Here is a 20,121-nt window from a genome sequence, read left to right on the forward strand (position 1 = left end):
TGTTTTTGACCTAATAAAATTTATGAAGAACCCACAATATTGCTAACATGACACCAAATGCCCCCTGTGGGACCTTTGATCCCAAACTACTCTTCATTGGAATTATTCCACCACTATTAAACAACTTCACCAAAAAGATGCCTTATGGAATGTTCCAGTTGAAAACAATACACCCCATATAGAAGACATGGCCTTAATCTTCCACACAGCGAGTGTTAATTTCAAATGGGGTGACTCCATTTGAAATCTACACCCCCTGTGTGGGAGATAAGGTCATGTCTTCCATATAGGGAATCCATGTATGGATTTCAAATGGAATTGCCCAGTAGATAATTGCAAATTCACTTGAATTACCTACCTTTCCACACCACAAATATGTTGTCTGCTTCGTTGTCAACACAAAGATATCATTGGAGTTAAGTGATGCGCAAATGCATGTTACCTACAGGAGAAAAAAATGAGAATTTTTTTAGGAAGTTTTAAGTGACATGCAGAGATATTCTTCACAAAATTGATTTTGAGGATGGGTTACGAAAAGTTTGAGTTGTCCAGCTTACTTAAATTACTAGTACAAACTTAACAAATGCAAGCAAATTGCACCCAATTTGCCATGTTAATTTATAAAATAAGACACAGCTTAACCTAAAATTACTTTATCATGTTCACAAGGTGCTTAATGCTAAAATAACACATAGTACGAGAAAGTATTTTTAAAATCAGGTAGGCCTACAAGATGCAACTTTAGAAAACACAACCTATAGTCAGGGTTATTATATTTTTGTTGATGTTTATAATGCTAGGTTCGTGCTTTTCTTTTGTAAGGGTTTCGCTTCTAAGCCTTTTTCACAGCAGTACACCCACAGTGTACTGCTGCATTTCATGTACATATCCTTAAAACTTTTGAATCCATGCATTCTTCAAATGTTTTCAGCTTTGACAGCCAGTTGCCATGGCAATTGCCATGAGCATGAAAGTTAGTCTTAAAAACACAGTGGTCAATCTGTCATCCTAACCAGCTGGACTTCACTTGGGTCACCATACTATATGCCCTCTGGCAATTCCAGCCCTGAAACTCACTCCCTGCCCAGCTGACCTCCAGAGCACCAGGAATGTGTTGACAGACAAAAGGTCAAACATCAGCAGGTGTCGAGGTATATAAGATCAAATTATGAAATCCAATATCAGAAAATTACCCTCGCTTTTCTCTAATCGAGGGTAATTTTGCTAAAGTTCTTTAAGGACCCGTCGACGAAATGGGCCTAAATGCTACAACACTTGATCAATGATTAAAAAGTTCCTATATGGTCAGAAATCCTTCAATTCAGTTCAGTTATTTAAATTCAGCATTTAATTGAAGAATTTCTTCTCGCCCCCATACACTGCTTATCACGTGCAGATATAGGTAGTGTATGTGCTTCGTCCGTGCTTCGGAAGTCACGTAAAGCCGTTGGTCCCGTGTACAGGAAGAGTCAAACCCTGTGCACGTAAAGTGTCAGAGCTATTCGAAAAGAGAAGGGGGATCATCCCCGGTTCTGATATCTGCAATCAATCCTAGGTTCCAGGATCGTGCATAGGTAAAAAACTGTGCACGTTAAGCCTGTGCGACAATACTCAATTTGAGGTATGCACGTATATAGGAAGAAGAAGAAGAAATTCACTCCTTTAGATAGAACCTCAATCTGACAGCAATGTGAATGGAAAATGGAAACCAAATTATGTATGTGACATTATTTTTAACAATTCTTTTCATGCAGTTGCCAGGTCGAGGCTGGTCGACCATGTTTATGGCCAACGTGTGCAAGAGACGAATAGGCAAATTTTACCTCCCCTCATGTTCATTTTTTTGGTCCAAATATATTACTTACTTCATTGGCTCTTGTATTCAGTTGATTTGAACCTCTGACTTGGTAGAGACGGTTTGGAGTCAAGCTGGCTGTAGCATCCTTCACATTCTTGAAACCACTTGCTTTACCTCCCTGCATGGGTAGATTAATTTAATGATGTATGATATGATTTTATTATTAACAAAATGGCGGCCCGGAGGCCAAATTACGGAAATTGTGGAAATGAGACATAGCAAAATAAAATAATCATGAAAATAATTGCTGGTAAACATCACTCAGATTGTGTATTAGTCCAACAGATTTCAGTTCACATGCACTATTATCATGAAAAGCATGTTAAAGTTGTCATATTTAGCTAGGGAAAAGTATTTCTAGTGCTAATTAATATAAGCTATGGAGGCATTTCAACAGTACCAAAATTTCAGTGGAAAAAGGTCATTGAACTTTGCACAGAGGGTCAAGTTCAAATTTACTCGAGACCGATTCAAAATTCACACCATCGTAATCCTCTCGTAATAACAATTCAGTAAAAGTATACTTTGACCTATCTATGATGTATGGTTATGGAGTTATGGGCAAAAGAGTAACGTAGTGATGTCATAAGTCCAATTTTGCATCCACATGGCGTGAAAATGAATTTTTTTCTGCTCTGATTTTGATAACAATTATTTCAAATTATTTGTCTCATTGCAAGAGATCAGACAAAGAATAGCTTTATCTATCTAGGGTGCTTTCTTATCCAGGTAACAATTGTCAAGGGCAAATTGACTCAATAGAACTCAATGAGTATTGTCTGATTTTGAAAACATCCTACATAGTATACAAATATTGACTGCTATGAGGGGTATGGTTAAGATTATAGGCCCAAGGGGATCTCAAAACCACGCTATGACCCGAGGCACCGCGGGCCCATAATCTTAACCATGTCCCGAATATAAAGCAGTCAATATTTGTTTTATATACCGAATGGATATGTGGATGTTGCGATTGCGCAGTATGATCGAGACGCACATGACCGGTCTATAGTTCATTTTGATGACCAGTCCATAGTTCATTTTGTGGGCATAGTTAATTCAATGACTGCACTTTCAACCAATCAGATGACAGGAATCTATATATGAGGTATATAATGCAAAATATTAGTTTTCTAAAAGACAAATTATTTGAAACAATTTTCAACAAAATTGGGGCATTTTTTATTTTTGCTCCCTGTGAAACAAAAATTAGACATCTTTGCGCATAACTCCAAAAGCATACATCGTAGATAGGTCAAACTATACTTTTTCTGAATCCTTTTGACTAGACTAGAAACACATTTGCTTTTAAATAAGTCCGAGCAATTTTGAACTTTATTATATGTAAAAGTTCAACAATCTCTGCAAATAAAGGCGCTGTTGAAAATTCTCCATAGCCTATAATGATTAGCTCTATAAGTAATCTCTACCAGCCAAATACAGCAAATTTAACATGATTTGGACGATGGTTACAGGAAATTATTGGACTGTATGAGGAGTTACAAAGGGATTTAGTTAGATTAATTCAAAAGGTATCATTTTTGCACTGGTTGGGTGGTAAAAAGTGATACCAATACAATAATTGAAATTGAGAAGATTAAAATTTGTTCACAATAAGAATTATATCATTTGTTAGAGAAAAAGCATTGTCAATGAACTTGAGGCAAATTACTGTTACAAGAAATTAGACTAGAATTCTGCATAATAACATGAAAACGAGCAAGTGAAAGAAATCAACAATATGGATGTAAGAATGTATGTCGAGAAATATACTTGTTTAAAGAGATATTTAAAAAAAGTGAAATAAAATGACCAGTTATGATTCCAACATTAACTGGTCATTTCTCATAACAAAGAATTCAGGGGTATGATGGGATTTTTAAAAAAATCCTGAAACCACTTGGTTACTATCAAAACAATATGAAAAAATTGGGAGCATAGGGAGCAGAGCGAACCAAGCATGACAACTCATGGAGGGAGCTCCAGGGGTTCTAGGTTCCTGGGTTTTCGCCTATTTGAAGGCTCAAGGAGAGCTATTTGGGGCATGGATTTTATGAAATAAAATTCAAAGCATTAATACACATGGCATCAAAAACTCACATCACTGAAGCACAAAATTGCCATTAAAAAAAATCTGGGGGGAATTTAAAAATATGGAAATCCGGAAAAATCACATCCCTGAGAATTATATGCTTCAAGCATTCCCAAATTTTCACATTTTATGAATGGCAAGCTTGAAATTGCATAGCACTACAACTAATGACCCTAATCCATATAAAGTATAACATTTCTAAATGGAAATTGCATAAGGAATCCAAATATGCAGTTTTAAAAAGTGTGGGGTGTGAATTTGCAGAAACTGACAAATTTACTTTTTTTTTTTTTTTTTCTTTACCACTACCCTGATTTCTCATATTTGAACTCCCTATGAAATTTCCCTTCAGAAAATGTATACTTGTATAATGGGTAGGTTTTGAAAATGACCTCAAGTGATCTTTGACCTGTGACCCCAAGGAGGTTATATTACATGGAGAAGCAATAGATTCTGTAACACATTGTTCCTTTGATGACGATTTGATTTGCCGACAGACTATTCGTAAAAGTGGTGCCATTGTTTCAGACAAAAGGCTTCGGCTATAAATTGGTTACTGACCCGGCAGCATATTACCGCCATACGTAACAGGTGGCTGTCAATAAATGATGAATAGAAAAGTCATGTGCAAGAGCAAGTGCCCTATTTGAGAAAGTGGTACCATTGTTCTCACATATCCCAAAGGTGTGTTTGTGCAGGTCTCATTCACACATATATAGCATACTTTAGCTGCACTTCTTTGTCATCCACCTGACCTTAGGGACTTCATTTAAATAAATTGAATGCCCTTGCTGATTGATTACACATCAGAATGCATTCAGGCTAAGTCCATATGTCTGTATATTACAAGTACTGTATAGTGATAATTGGTATATCTATAATACATGTAACATGAAAGGCCTATAAAGTGTTTTCTTCAAGTTCATGAATTTCCATGAATTTCATTTTCATTTCAAGGAGATTGGCATATGATAGCAAGCAAGCCAGAAAGAATCAAACAATCAAGCCAGAAAGAAATTAGGCAGAGGTGAGGAGAGGGACAGAGGAAGGAAGGGGGTGAGAAGGGGCCTGGAGGAAGAGAAAAAGAAATGAAGTGAAAGAAATTAAGAGAAAGAAAAAGATAAAATGATGGGCAAGAGTGGGAGAGTGAGAGGGGACAAGAGAGGTAGAGAGAAATGAGAAAGAAAAAAAGAAGCACAGAGAAAGGAAACAGAGAATGTTAAAGAACAATGATTATATAAACCACAGACATTACAGCACAAGACAGCCATTCAATGAAGCCAAAGCCTTCATGTATTACGTGATTAAAATGCCCAGTTAGGTATATTTCACACCCACCTTAGATAAGTCACCCAATTTTGGAAACTGGACATTGACTGTACAATCTTATGAGCATTGATTTATGATTGAATATGTCAGCACTCAAATTGGACTCAATAGATGAATATAAGCTTCAGTCAGCTGTTTGACGCCACCTATGACCTAAAATATAACTTACCTAATACATCTCTACTCATGGACATTGGCCTTATACTTTAGAAGTGGGAGCAATTTTAAAAAGCAACTGCAATACCAGCTGAATGCAGTTGAACAATTGGGTTTGTATACAACCGCCACTGCCCCCTCCACACCACCCCCTCGGCTGTTCTGAATTCAATCAACCAGAACTCCACCATTTTAAATAATAAATAGTTCTTGTTGGTAGGCTTACTAATGTTATTATTTAGCGGTAAAATGATACCACAAGCATGACAATATCTTCTTGTTTGGAGGAGATATCACAAATTGAGCAGAACACAATTGGGAAATAGGCAATGTCACCACCTTTTTTGGGTGGTGAGTTCATAATGCATGGACTTTAGTGACTGGAAACCAAAAAACTTTTGAAGTACATGAAGTAATAACATAATATTAGGCCAAAGTAATAGAATAATTAGTATGAGGAATCCCAACTTTATGAGATTTGCACCGAAATAAATTATCATGTATATCGACAAGCCTATGTGACATTCTTAATACCGTTGTGTGAAAGCACAAAAGAAATGAATTTTTTGTCAAAAAATCAGAACTTAATGTCAATTCTCCATTAATGAGATAATAACAAAAGAAGATTAATCATATACCCAAAAACTACTTAATGAAAAAACAAACATAAAATGAAAACTGGATGCAATTAAAATATCATGTCCATAACTCGTACATAGTGAATATTGCAAAACAGAATGTGCAAGGCTTTTTCCATATCCCACAAATTGTGTTATATAACCAGATTTACTGACAGAGAGCTGCACATTTTTTCCTTTTACTCAGATTAGTAGGTGCACCTGCCACCATATAAATATTTGTATTATATAATATTAATAATAATTATTATTATTACTTACTTGCTATTAATTGAATAGGCCACAATTTGTGTTAAGTTGATGAACACAGAGAAAGTAATTTGAACATGACATTAAATATTACATGTAAGTTAGGAAGGGTTCACAGTTGATATTATTTAATTCAGGGTAGAAAGAGACAAAACATACAAAGACTGTTACAATTTGGAAGAATAAATCTAACAAAATTAATATTCAACACCAAGGATTTGTAAAAGCTAAATGCAGACATGGAATGTACAATGGCATTTAAAAAAAATCTACTTTCTAAGTAATAAATCAAATGCCCAACTGACTGATGTCCTGCTAGGACACAGCAGATAGGCCGCCATCTCTATTTATAACTAATTTACATTGGCTGTGAGACATTTACGAGAGAATAAAATCATTACGTCCCCATGTTCAATTCCCCGGCAGATCTGCCATGAGCTGTTGTGGCGTGTGGTGGTGAGCTGAACGACATGTAATCGTCAGTGCACGCTGGTTCGGATCTGAACGGTTCTTATTTTTTTCTCTCCTTTATTATAATGCCAGTTTGTCTGAGCTCCATTTCTTCATTTATAATTAAATGCCATTAGAAAGAAGTAGTTCTCAGCATACAGTGTCCTTTCTTTAACAAGATATTTTGCCATTTACATTGATGCACAGAAATAACATGACATGGGGAAACAAGTAAAACCAGGGGTACAAGAAACAACAAATGCAGGCACAGAAGTAGATCAAGTTCAATAGCCAAACCTATTTTTCTACAAGGGAAATATAATTTGAAATAATCCTGTAAGAAAATGTCAGGAATCACATCTTCAATTGGCAGTTTTGAACAGAAATGTATTATTAATAATTTGTAAAAGTTCATGCAAACAAATCTTAGCGAATATTTGGTCAAATGGTGTTAATTTTCATACATTAATGACGTCGTAGCACTTGAATGACCAATTCTCCTACTTCTCCTTGTCTGCTTCCTATTGGAACTTAATGTTGGAGCCACTTTTTTGGGTTTTAGGAGCTGGTCATTAATATGCTGCAGAAAGTGATTTTGGTCATTTAATTTGAGAAAGTGCTATGATGTTGCACAAAACGTCATTGAGTTATGTTTAATGTAATTCAACCTCATATTTTTTTTAATTTGTTTGAAAGAACTTTTGCAAATTCTACTGACAATCCTTATGAACTTATTTATAGAGAAATATATTACATTTGGATCAAAAGGAAAATTAATTTAATAACAGTGAAAAGGAAATGCAATTAATTTTGGGTGGGATGATTTTTTTATGTCCGCAAAGATGTCAGACTATAGCCTGGCCTTTTATACTTACAGCATGGTTGATGAGTTTTCCTTTGAAGAGCATAAGGAAGTGATTTGGCTCCTTATATTGTGTTACACGAACCTGGGGAAAATAGAGAGATGAAGAAAACCAAGAAATAACATTAATTCTGCTCTTGATGCAAATTGCATATATCTAACTGCTATATCATTTTTCATGTGGCAGTGACATCAGTGCACATTTCCTTGGGCGGCAATGGCTAGCATTCACTAAAAGCGCTGGCATACAGTCACACGCTTAAAGATGCCACTTATGCACAAGCTAATCAGCTGCCTCAGTTGACGTCACTACCACATCAAGGTGAAAAACGGTATAGAGAGAGTATAATACATGTACCATTATAACAAAACATATCTTATGATTCTCTTAATTAACTTCAGATTTCTAAGGTAATCTAGCTTATATCATGACATTAAACATGGAAGTGGATTAGTGTAGCATTTCTGTTCTTGGTTTAAACCACAGAGGTCTTGGGTTTGAGCCCTGGCTGTTTCCAGATAACTTTGTGCATTTGGTTTCCAGTCCAATACATACTCTCATAGGTTTTTTCCAAGTACTCCAGTTTCCACTGCATCTAAAACCAGGCTGGAGCCAATGTTGAAAAGAAGCCCAATTTTATTTTTACCATTGGTTTCTATGGGACAGGAAATTGTCATAAGTCATGGGGAAAATCTTCATAAGTCTCCCACTTGGGCTACCAAATTGCTGGGAAATAAACTATTCCAGAGCCCTGACACCTCACAATGATATTGTCACAGTTAAGAAACATAATTTAGCATTAGTAAACTCTGCAGAATTCTGCACATTTGATTGGTTACCATGATGGATGTGCACACAGTAAGTATTAATAAAACAGAATTTAGCATTAGTAAACTCTGCAGAATTCTGCACATTTGGTTGGTTACCATGATGGATGTGCACACAGTAAGTATTAATATATGACCTTACCTGGACTGGTTCTCCTCCCATTTCATCATCCATTTGTGTGGTGCATATGGCAGCAGCTCCTTGCTCATCTGTAGTTGACTTATTGCCCTAAAACAAAATGTAAAATGAACACAGATTTATCACAAACACACCCTTAAAAGCCAACACAGGTAAATAACAAATAAAAAAGGTACAATTAGGTCAAACACATAATTATAAATAACTTCTATAGTTGAAAATGTTCACAAGTCTGGAAGGGAACACCTGTCAACCAATGAAAGTGATTACTCCCCCCTTCCCAGAATGAAATAAATGCAGTAAATCCTAGCTGGTAGATAATATATGTGGGAAGCAAGGTGGCCTAATGGTTAGGGCGCCAGCTTCATAATCGAAAGGTTCCGGGTTTGAGCCCAACCACAGCCAGTATGTTGTGTCCATGGGCAAGACAACTTAATTCCCAATTGCTTCACTCCACCCAGGTGTAAGATGGGGAGTTGCTGGGGGTAATCACAATCTAAGTCAGCTGAGAATACCTGCACATCAGTTGCGGACTTATGGAAGTGGAAATGATTCTGATATATCCTAATGGCAGCAGAACAATTGTTGAAGTGTGCTGGTACATAGGTGTAGCGCACGTTAAATCACCGAAATTTATTTATTTACTTTTACATTCAACCATTTCAAATGTGCCATAATTACTACTATAAATACAAATGAGTATACATCCCAGGAACTTACCAGCCAGAAATAGATGATGTGTTTCTCCTTGCCCCTGACCTCATAGGTGTACAGGATAATATAGCTATCACCTCCAAAGAATTGCCCATACATACTCTTCTCTACTGGAACCTTGTCAAAGTCTTCAATACGCCAAATCTGGAAATTGAGTCAAGTGAGATTGAGATTATTTTGACCTATAACAATTTCTTTTACCCACACAAGCACAAATCTGTAACTTATAAGCCATCCAAGATGTTAAATGTGTGGCTAGATTGTAGTGTTCTCACATGGATTTTAGACATTTCATTCAACAAAAACATGTCCACTGCCATAAGAGCTAGTTAGAGCTAAAGAAATGCTTCCTCTCCTAAGGTGACACCACATATAGTGCCTTCAGTTTACCTCTTATCTCTCCATAGACTATGCCATAGTCGATTTTTGATAAATAAAAATGTTATTAATCATGATGAACGAATTCAGTTGAACTCGAAATTATACTGATATTTAGTACATCAAAATACTGGTATAAAATGGTTATGAAAAAGTTTAGGCTATATAATTATATTTGTGCAGTAAAAGTAAAGTATAGGCCCTACGTAGGCTTATATTATTGAATGCAACATATCATAATGGCATAATTATAATGACACTTCAATACTGAACAATTCTAATTTTAGAATCTGCCAGTGTATTATCCGAAAAACCGACTATGGACTTTCACTTTTAAGCAGAACTTTACCCCGGGACTCGCACACTGTCAATCATACTTGTTTATCAATAAAATCTAACCACAAGACTAAGCATGGTGGTACAATACGCGCTAGATGCATACGTTCATCCACCAGCACAAAAGCGCCGCATTCCCTAGATAGTTGTGTACCATGTATAGTTATAATGGTACCAGTACGCGTCGGGAGGATTTAAACAATAACGAGATCTGGGCGACCAATCACAAGCCAGATTCATTTTTAAAGATGCATTACATCATCACCAATTTTAGTTAGGCCAGAAATTGGCCTAACTCTCAAAACAAAGTCAGTAGTCCACTTGGGAAGCTAACAAACAGAGGCGTACGGTGACTGAAAAGATCAGTTGTGAAAATCTATCAATTGTGCACTCATTAATTAAATCAGAGTTTTAAGCTTAAATGTAATAGCCAGAGTAGTGCACAATTGGCAAGTGGACTACGGAGAAGTCTAATCTCTCCATGGTGGGAATATAGCTATAGTATACAACAGAACCTTGTCAATTTTGTATTGATTGCCTTGATTTTGTTGTTTGTTTGTGATTCTTTTTTAAAATTATATTAAGCCAAGTTTACCCTTGCCTAGGGTTTTAGCCAGGACCCAAAAACTACCTGCCTACCACAGATCTGATGGCCTTTCCAAGCTCCTATTCAAGCTACCAGAGATTATAACCATTTATTTTTCGCAACAACAATCTCAAAATGGTGACTGTTTATTCTGACTGTGATAATGCATCAGTAATTGATATTGTATAGACATTTAGAGGCATTTATTTGTTGATTTTAACCATCCATAAGACGGGTAGATGTTTTTCCCTTGGCCCTTGGGTAGCTATAGCTCCTTTCCTTCCCTGTCATTGCACTGTTACCCCTTTTTATTTCTGTCCTGCACTAACGTGTCAAATCTGATACTATATTCTTCAAATTTAAGTTGCCTTCATCTAAATTGTCTTTGGATGGTTTTAACTTTCTTCATAAAATTCTTAAATACATTTAAATCGAACTTAATTAAATTAAATTGAACTGTGTTAAGATGAATTGTGGTACAGACACCACCTTGCATCAATAAGCAAGCAAGATACACTCTGACCTCTGTTATATACCTACCTCTACTTTGCCTGAACCATCATCAGCTAGGCCTGTGCTGGCAGCAACCGATGGGTCATTCACTAGGTCAGTATTCTTAGCTTTGTGGAGACTTGCTGCATCAAATTTGGGCTTGGGTTTGGGTGCTTAAAATTAACAAAATAAATCCAAGAAACAGTTTGACTTGATTTTACTATTATTATCATAAATTTTCATATTTTTTACACAAATATCTAATTTTTTTGCTGTAAAAGTAACAAAAAGATTAAAATACATCACAGCAATTAACAGATACTGCACAGGAAATGCAGAAACTCCATAACCCCAAGGGCACTACTATCATTCTCACAGAACCTGATCTTTCGATCCGATGCTGAGTTGATCCTTATAATTTATGAAATCAATTAACTATTGTTAATTGTGATTATGAATCTTTGTCTGTATTGATATTGATCAATATGAATTTAGCATTAATTCAGATTAATTAGTTGTGTTGTCAGTTCATTTTAACAAGCATCGAAGCAGTATCGATGGTTGGTCCAAAAATTTGGTTCTGGTGCCTTAATTACATGATAAAATCCTCTTAGTACCCAATCATGGCTTTTGGATCTCTCAGCAATTTTAAGCATACAACACCGACTATTCTTACCATATTTCTGATTGGCTCAATAAAGTCCTCATTGTAACCAATCTAAATTGCTAAGAGGCCAATAAGTCAGTTGGTAGTGCCAGTGGGGTTAAGTAAGACATTACATGTATGAAAGGGGTCTCAAATTGTGTTCACAATTAACTTGAGAATTTTTAAAAATTGATAATAAAATATTTCTTTTCAAAATTAGAATTCAGATCAGGTGGATTATGCATGTGTCATTTATTTATTTCAACTAATTATCTATTTTCTTCTCACATATTATTACTATATCACACAATACATACATCACTAACCAACGGATTAATATCCTGATTTATAATTTGAAGAGAAAAAATGTCTGAATAACTGTCAAAGCATAACCACATAGCAGACAAACCCTATATTATATAGTAATAGCTATATTACTATACACAAACAATGCACGATTGGCCTTGAACCCGAATAGTTATATAGCTACTAACATTGAAATAGGTCGGTACAGATATGGTCAATAATTGCATTGACTATATACAAACAGCTGTTCTGGATGGTTGGTATGTAACAATATATGTGTAACACTTAAAGGGAAAATCAAATTGAAGCATGCATTACCATAATTTTACTTTCAAAATAAAATATTGAAAGGCTTGATTGTCAACAGATCGTGAAAACTTCGGTCAAAACTTGGTTAAAAGATATATGTATGGTCAGAACTTGCAATTGATTGTCAAAACTTGTTTTTGTGCAAGTCATAAATCTAAGTGTCCAAAAACCAGAGCAACAATACTGAATGTTGATCATTCTATCCAGAAATGTAACTGGATAACAGAAAAGATGCCCAAGTGCTTGTGTGCAGCATGAGTCCGGAAAATACGCTATTTGCAAGAATTAAGGGGTGAACAAAATTTTATATTGAATGCCTTTCTTTTTTTGAAACTAAAGTAATTTCCATTTCCAGAATTATTTCAATTATATCTGTGGCTGTATATATATATATATAGATATATATAGCCAACTTACCAGCAGTCTTGGAATAATTCTTCATAAGTGGTGTTGTGGTACTCTTATCCCTCCAATCTTTAAACAACAACTTGAAGGTCGATGGTTCGGCATTCTCGCTCACAGCAGTGATAGGCACATTATCACGATTCCCTTTGGCCTTGATAAATTCCTGATTACAGGAGGGCAAACAACTCAACAATTATTATTTCAGAATTGGAAACATTAAATAGCAATGATAAAACAACAATCTGGTTACAAAAATGATATATGGATTGTTTTAGCATGGCAAACATACTTGCCATTTTTCTTTGTTACTATTTTCAGGGAGCTACAGGTAAATTAAGTATTTCTTGGCCAAACTGGAACATGCGTGTTGTGTCCATGTAGCGTACTAAGCGTGTACGCGTTGTAAGGTGTATGTATACTTTCTTTTGTATAGAGCTATGTGCACATGTGTTTATCACAGAACCACTATTGTTCATAGTGTTTGATCTTGGCCAAGAATTACTTAATTTACCTGCAGAAATTGGAATTTTCAATGAATTTCTCTCATTTTAAAAAACAATCCATATATTTCAATAATTATGCTGATGAGGTTGACTTTCAACTCCTATGCCACGATGTGCCAACTGCAAGTCTAAATGACCTGTGACATGCAATTGTTTCTTTAATGAATAATAACTTTAATAAATAAAATAAAATAAAGTCAAGAAAATAATACTGAACAGAGTTGCTCCTCAATGCATCACATCTGGAGAAAAAAACATATGTGTGACCAAATGTTTTTCAAGACGCCTCTAAAAATGTCCCTGAAACAAGACAACAAAATTTTACAACATAAAAGCAAGTTTTTGGCCATAAATTACACCATTTTTGGACTTAATCTACAGAAATTTGTGTTTTTAGCCCTAAATGTATCACATATGAGTTACTTGACATTACAATTATGTTCAAAAGCAAATTATAATTTAAAATAGTTTTCATTGTTTACCAATCCTTTCAATACTTACCACTTCAGATCAGAAACCTGTCTGAATTGAGGAGAGACTGGATATAAATTCCTGATCAATGTACCTTCAATACCACTACCAATAATAAATACAGCTTATCAGCTAACTAGAAGCTCTCTCCCACTTGAAAGCCAATTTCATCCCAGTTAAAAATTGTACAATTTGAGTTAAACCCATTTAATCATTTCAATTCCTACAGGGCTCTATGGGTAATTTATGTTTAATCATTTAGTCATGAATCATTCCAATATATTTCTGTACACCAGGCACAAAAAGAAACTTGTCAGTTATATTCATCCTTGCTGTTCAATAACTAGATAATTTTGGATTATTCTGAAATATACATTTTGTTAATTGGACTTTGCTTTCTGATTTGACACCCTGTTAAGTGAAAAAGCGAACAAGAATTGACCAAGATATCGCCTCCAAAGCCTCAAACCCCAAAATCAAAAGTTGCATTTTCAACGATTTTCAATGGGAGCACATCGTTGTATTGCACACAAGCACCACGGGCTAATCAATAAAGCACACAGTGTAACAGGCACAATTGAATCGTTAAAATTGCAACTTTTCATTTTGGGGTTTGAGAGTTTGGAGGCGCATATCTTGCTCAATTCTTGCTCAATGTTCACGAACAGGGTGTCAAATGAGAAAGAAAAGTCCAATTAACAAAATGTATATTTCAGAATAATCCAAAATTATCAAGTTATTGAACAGCAAGGATGAATATAACTGATGAGTTTCTTTTTGTGCCTGGTGTATATATTTAGAGAATTCCTAAGTTTAGTACTTATGTATTTGCATAAAATAGACTTGAATTTTAAATATTTTCTGTATTTTACAATGCTCTTTGATGCAAATACATCTCTATAATCATGCCAAAAACATTGTTTGCTTGTCCTCATCCAACTTTTTTGTTGAAAAATCATTTGATAAGCTAAAAAAGTTTTTGTGTCAAAACCGAATCTTTTGAAATTTCAATTTTGTAAATCATGTATCCACTGTCCACTATGAACACATTATAAATTGAAAGTTTCTTCAAACAAAAAACCTGCTGCTTCTGCATTTATTTATGTGGATTAAACTGAATACCAGTAGCATAAACATTGTAAAAGAAAAAAATGTAGTTTGTGGAAAAGCAAACCATTGCATTCTTAATTTGTTTTTTGTTTGTTTTTTGCCTAATCACACCAAAATAACCTCATTCTACAGAAATCTTCATTGACAAGTCAAATCCTTTGTTGTGCATTCTGTTAATATGAATCATCCAACACAATTAGTTGTATTATTAGCTAGAAACCATGTTAGCATCATTAGCCCACTAAGTCACCAAATGAAAGAAATGTGTAAGATCAGTATGCATGACCTGCTGATAAAGTTACTTGCATTTTCACTTTTATGCTGAAAGTATGTTTTAGCGACTTCCCACAAAGATTGTTTTTGTTAATATAAATTAGCATGTAGATAATAATATTAATATTAAAAATATCAGCAATAACATAACTGTTTTAGATGAAAATGTATTCAGGTTTAAATATTACTTATTCATTGATTTGATAAAATAAATTATTCCACTGTTTCTACTGTATAATTCCTTAGTTAACGAGAGAAATAATTATGTAACACTCAGTGTTCAATCAGACTAGACCATTTGACCTTGTTATGCAATCTTAGTGAAGTGTCGATGGTCTCTTGATGTCTCATTTATTTTTATACACAGTAATTTTAGCAGTAAAAAGTTACAATTAAAACCAAAATTAACATCTCTGGGGAATTTTGTTCTTTGAAATTACAAGAAACTTTCAGTTTGACATCAAATAGCATTTTGTAAGTGTTTTTTAATGAATATTTATAATTATTTCTATGATTTTTTTTTGTTGTTGGCAACACTGTGAGACCTTAGTCCAGATGTCCTTTGATGTCTCGCTCCGTTCCTTCCTCATAAACCTATAATCACTATATTAATCAAAACTAAACCTGCAACATTTTCAACAAGAAATTTGCTTGTCCTCTCATGTTTTTTATTTCTTTTAAAAATCACTTGTCCTTAATAGGCAAATAACATCCATTTTGGTTTAGGTGAAAGAGTCCTAGCAAAGGCTTATACGTTTATGTACAACAACCTTATGAGTCCTACACCAAACAAAATCATACTCTAATGTAATGAATCAATGATAAAAACACCACATATATCTATGTTAATTTGTGCAAAAAAAAATCAACCAAATATTGCAGCACTCAACATCAAACCAATGAATAAACATAATAAAAATGCAACTCAGACAAAACAAAATCTGTGCTAATGTGTCCATACAATATCAACTGTTAGTATTACTACAACATACATGGACACAGTATAGAAGCCATGCCGCCAATTTAACGGTTTTGCAGGACAGATGTTTCAAATGGACCAATCATATATCAAATGTTCAGAGAGTCTGGAGACTCAATTTTCTGCCATGTGAGCAAATTTGTAACGTTCAATTCCGTTTCCATGGCAATGGTTACACAATTTAAGGATTTTTGTTTAAAACTAACTGGATTAGACACTTCATTTTTGGTGTGCAAAACACATGACACATGCATATTTAATATCTATGAACAAATTCACCACTTAATTCAATACATTTGATTTATGGATGAATATGCCATTTTTTGTGCCGTTTTTGTAGATAGCGAAAAGAATTTTTTTGAAAAATGACTTATGTGTTATGAAAAGTGTATCATAAAAGATGGATGTTTGGATCAAAAAAGTCAATCACAACATTTTATGTGACCTATGGTTTTTGATATATGACCTCTTGAAATTCAATAACTTGCATAAATAAAATTCAAAATGCATGTTTTTAGAGATTTTGGTCATTTTTATAAGTTATTTTGTCATTTAGGAGTGGGGGGGGGGGTAAATTATTTTTGGAATAGCCCAGTGTATTTAGACAAGACCTGTAAGTATCCAAACTAAAAATGATTGGTTAATCACAACAAAGCTAACCTGCGTGCGTAATAGAAACAAAACACAATGGCAAATTAAAAGTGTAAAACACACAAACAAAAAATCAAAATTGTTAGTTTACACAAACCTGTGAAAAGAGAGAACATAACTGAAACAAAACTTGAACAGAAAACAAAATCATTTGTGAAAATGATATGAAATTAACTTATTATGAGATGACTGATAGAAAACAGTGCCAAGGTCTGTGTCTGTCATGGAAATGTGTATGCATAGCATTCAGAGCATTATTAAGCGAAAACAAGCATGATGGAAAGTGTGCGACTAAAAAAACAACAAGATTGTTATGACATTGTTATTATGCTAGTTATCTGAGGCAATCAAATTTAACTACAAAAATAAATACTGATGGAATTTTGATTAAAACAATAACAAAATATAAAACAAAACCTTTGAAATGTACAAAAAATGAAACAATTTCCCCCAAAGCCCCGTCCAGATGTGGTATAATTTGTTAAATTTAATTTTTTTAGGCCTATACCCGATGTAATAATATTAAAAGATATAATTCAGAAAACTACATAAAATAAAAGATATATTAATAGAAATAAACTTTTATTCAAATTCAAACATGTTGTATTTTGTTATGGTTGATTTTGTGTGTCTCTAAGTGAGAAATTTATATTAGACTAGTGCGGTGTTCCATGTGCCTACACAATGAACAGAATAAAGTGCATGATAAATAAGCCATGACATTAAGCAGTGTAATACAAATAAGAAAAGGAAATTAATATATCAATTAATAATGATGGTAGAAACCAAAAGTGACAGACTGTCAATACTGAACAAATGCATTTTTATGTCAAGGCTGATCAAGGCAGTTGTCTCTGTGTATTGTATAGCCAAGATTGCTGGACTAAAGTGTTTCTAGTACAAATCAATTATATTAATTACTTAATTATAGTGTAGTACTTGTATGTTCTCATTACAATGATGTATTTCATTTTCAGCAATAAAAAAATAATCCTGATTTCGCTACAGGAACAGATAAGGGTTATTATGATTAAGTATAAATTTGAAATTATAATCTAATCTACTGAAGCTGAACTAATTTAGGATTAAGAATAAGATATAGGCCTATAGCATTAGGCTCACAATTGTAATAATATCACAAAAAATCATAACATGTTTTTACATGTGAAAATTTCAAAGAAAAAAATTGGGAAAATCTTGGGAAAAAACCTGTTGAATTTTTAGTAATAGATAAAATGACATCATAGAAGTATTGTAATTGTAACCATAATTTGTAGAAACATTAGGAATGAAATAAAATAGTCAATTCAAGAAAGAAATTAACTTTAAATTGATCAAAAATTGATCAAAAATGGTAACAAGTTAAAGTTGATTTAAATCAGTGATTTAGAAAAAAATCACTTTACATCAACTGATTTAAATTGTGCTAATGCCGGTTAAAATACTGCATGGTTTCTATATGATTGAGTGATCAAATAGCTTGGAATCATTTAGTGAAACCCTTTAGGCTAGTTGGCCTCAGGAATGATTAATGATTCTGTGCATTAGGCTATTCCACTTAAAATCCTTACACCCCTATGGAAGACACAACCTTAATCTCCCACACAGGGAGTGTAGATTTCAAATGGAGTCGCCCATTCAGGTATTGAAATTCACATTCCCTGTATGGGATATCATGTCATGTCTTCCATAGGGGGTGTAAGGGGTTTGACAGGAATGGCCCAATGACAGTGTGCATGTGAAAAATTAAGCTAGACATTTTTGTAATGTTCATAATTTCTATAAATGTGTGTCAAATATAAAATAGCCAAAATACCTTAGTTATAAGATAGTTATATGAAGAAAGGTAAATTGCATTTTATCTTGGTAAAAATTTGAACACAGCAATAAATCCGCTTTGATGATATTAAAAAGTCTTCAGTTGGAAGAGCATGAAAATTTACAAACAAAAATATCTACTTTATGTTAATGAGTATCACGAAAGCTATTAACTTATTAAGTGTGACGCACAGTGACATGCACATGATTAGTAGCAAAACAGAAACAAAGCTGCAAAAATGTAACATGCATGCATATTGTAAATAATACTAAAATAATGAAACCAACACCTTTTAAATAGCAAAAATCATAGATGAAGCAACCCATTTACCATTTTGAAAAAAAATCTATCACAACCTAACCTTATGCTACAAGTAAGAAAGGAAAAACTTTGAAAGATTTTAATAATTGTTATTAAATCAGATAATTAACATCTAAATGGTGGTAACTTCATGAATAAGTTTATAGATTGTCAGAGGTTCAACCTAATAACTTTAACCAAACTTGTGCTAAATTTATTTCCCAAAAACATGCAGAATTAGAGAGTAAACAAGTTCTAAAATAGTCTAAGTTTTACTTTAATCCCATAATATATGAACTGAAATGCAGGCTGACGTGAAATTTTGAAAAGAAGGGAAGAACTCCAGTCAAACTGAAATGAAAGTTTGCCCAGATGGGAGGAAATCGTCGTCAAGCTGATAGGCATGTCGATAATGGTATAGAAAGTACAGAGTGTTGAGGAATGTACATCCTGGTCTATAGGCAGGATGGGGAAAAAGCTTCCACAGATATGCTTGATATCACATGGGTGTGGTTTGCATTTTACAAACTTTCACTTTCATTTAAAAGAAAATTGTTTCACTTGAATTTCGCATAGTCTCCTTTGAGTAATAGTTTCACTTGAAGGAAATTTCACTTGAAAAATAGTTTCACTTAATACTTTCACTTAAAAGAATTTTGATTCTTTCAATTTTTGAGCTTTGTATTTTGAATTCTAAGAATTTCAAAAGAATTCTTCACAGAATTGAGGAAGTTAATTCCAAATCAATTTTAATTTGTACATAATTATAAATAATTGTCCTATCTAGTTTCATTTTCAATTCACTAATGTAAAATGAGTGAATTTGTATTGATATGAAGACTTACATTGCACTCACACACATGATTCATACACATCACAAAAATATATACAAACATAGTCACCCAACCACACACAAACAAACATATGAACTTGTACACATGTCAATCTCACAACTTCTCTGTTACACAAAAACTTTTTCAATTCCATCGCCCATTATTCGTGACAAGCATATCTGTTTCGGCCCAAAATAGTGCCGTGGAATGCCAAGGAGGGCTGGCAGGCCCTGGGTTGCTATAGAAACCAATTATGAATAATTCATGAATGGGATAATTAGCAATGTTAACCTGGGCATTCTTCATGGCACTCTTTTTCTCCTGCACGGTGGCACCTTTACCCTTCCAGACGTACACACCAAAGTTGCCCTGGTCAATGATGTAACAATCCTATAGTGAAGAAACATAG

The 20,121-nt window shown here is 34.0% G+C and overlaps 1 protein-coding gene across 1 annotated transcript in view; it reads right to left on the minus strand.

Moving 5' to 3' along the window:
* LOC140155761 (advillin-like) overlaps positions 1–20,121 on the minus strand; it is a 73,822-nt gene that overhangs the window by 15,632 nt on the left and 38,069 nt on the right. Inside the window, exons 9-16 of the mRNA XM_072178720.1 lie at positions 20,004–20,102; positions 12,786–12,936; positions 11,156–11,280; positions 9,322–9,459; positions 8,605–8,691; positions 7,648–7,719; positions 1,866–1,976; positions 359–442 (exon numbers count right to left, since the gene is read on the minus strand). Coding sequence (XP_072034821.1) covers positions 359–442; positions 1,866–1,976; positions 7,648–7,719; positions 8,605–8,691; positions 9,322–9,459; positions 11,156–11,280; positions 12,786–12,936; positions 20,004–20,102 — 867 coding nt within the window. The remainder of the gene's footprint in view (positions 1–358; positions 443–1,865; positions 1,977–7,647; positions 7,720–8,604; positions 8,692–9,321; positions 9,460–11,155; positions 11,281–12,785; positions 12,937–20,003; positions 20,103–20,121) is intronic.

Source organism: Amphiura filiformis, chromosome 6 (assembly GCF_039555335.1).
Source record: "Amphiura filiformis chromosome 6, Afil_fr2py, whole genome shotgun sequence".
NCBI lineage: Eukaryota > Metazoa > Echinodermata > Ophiuroidea > Amphilepidida > Amphiuridae > Amphiura > Amphiura filiformis.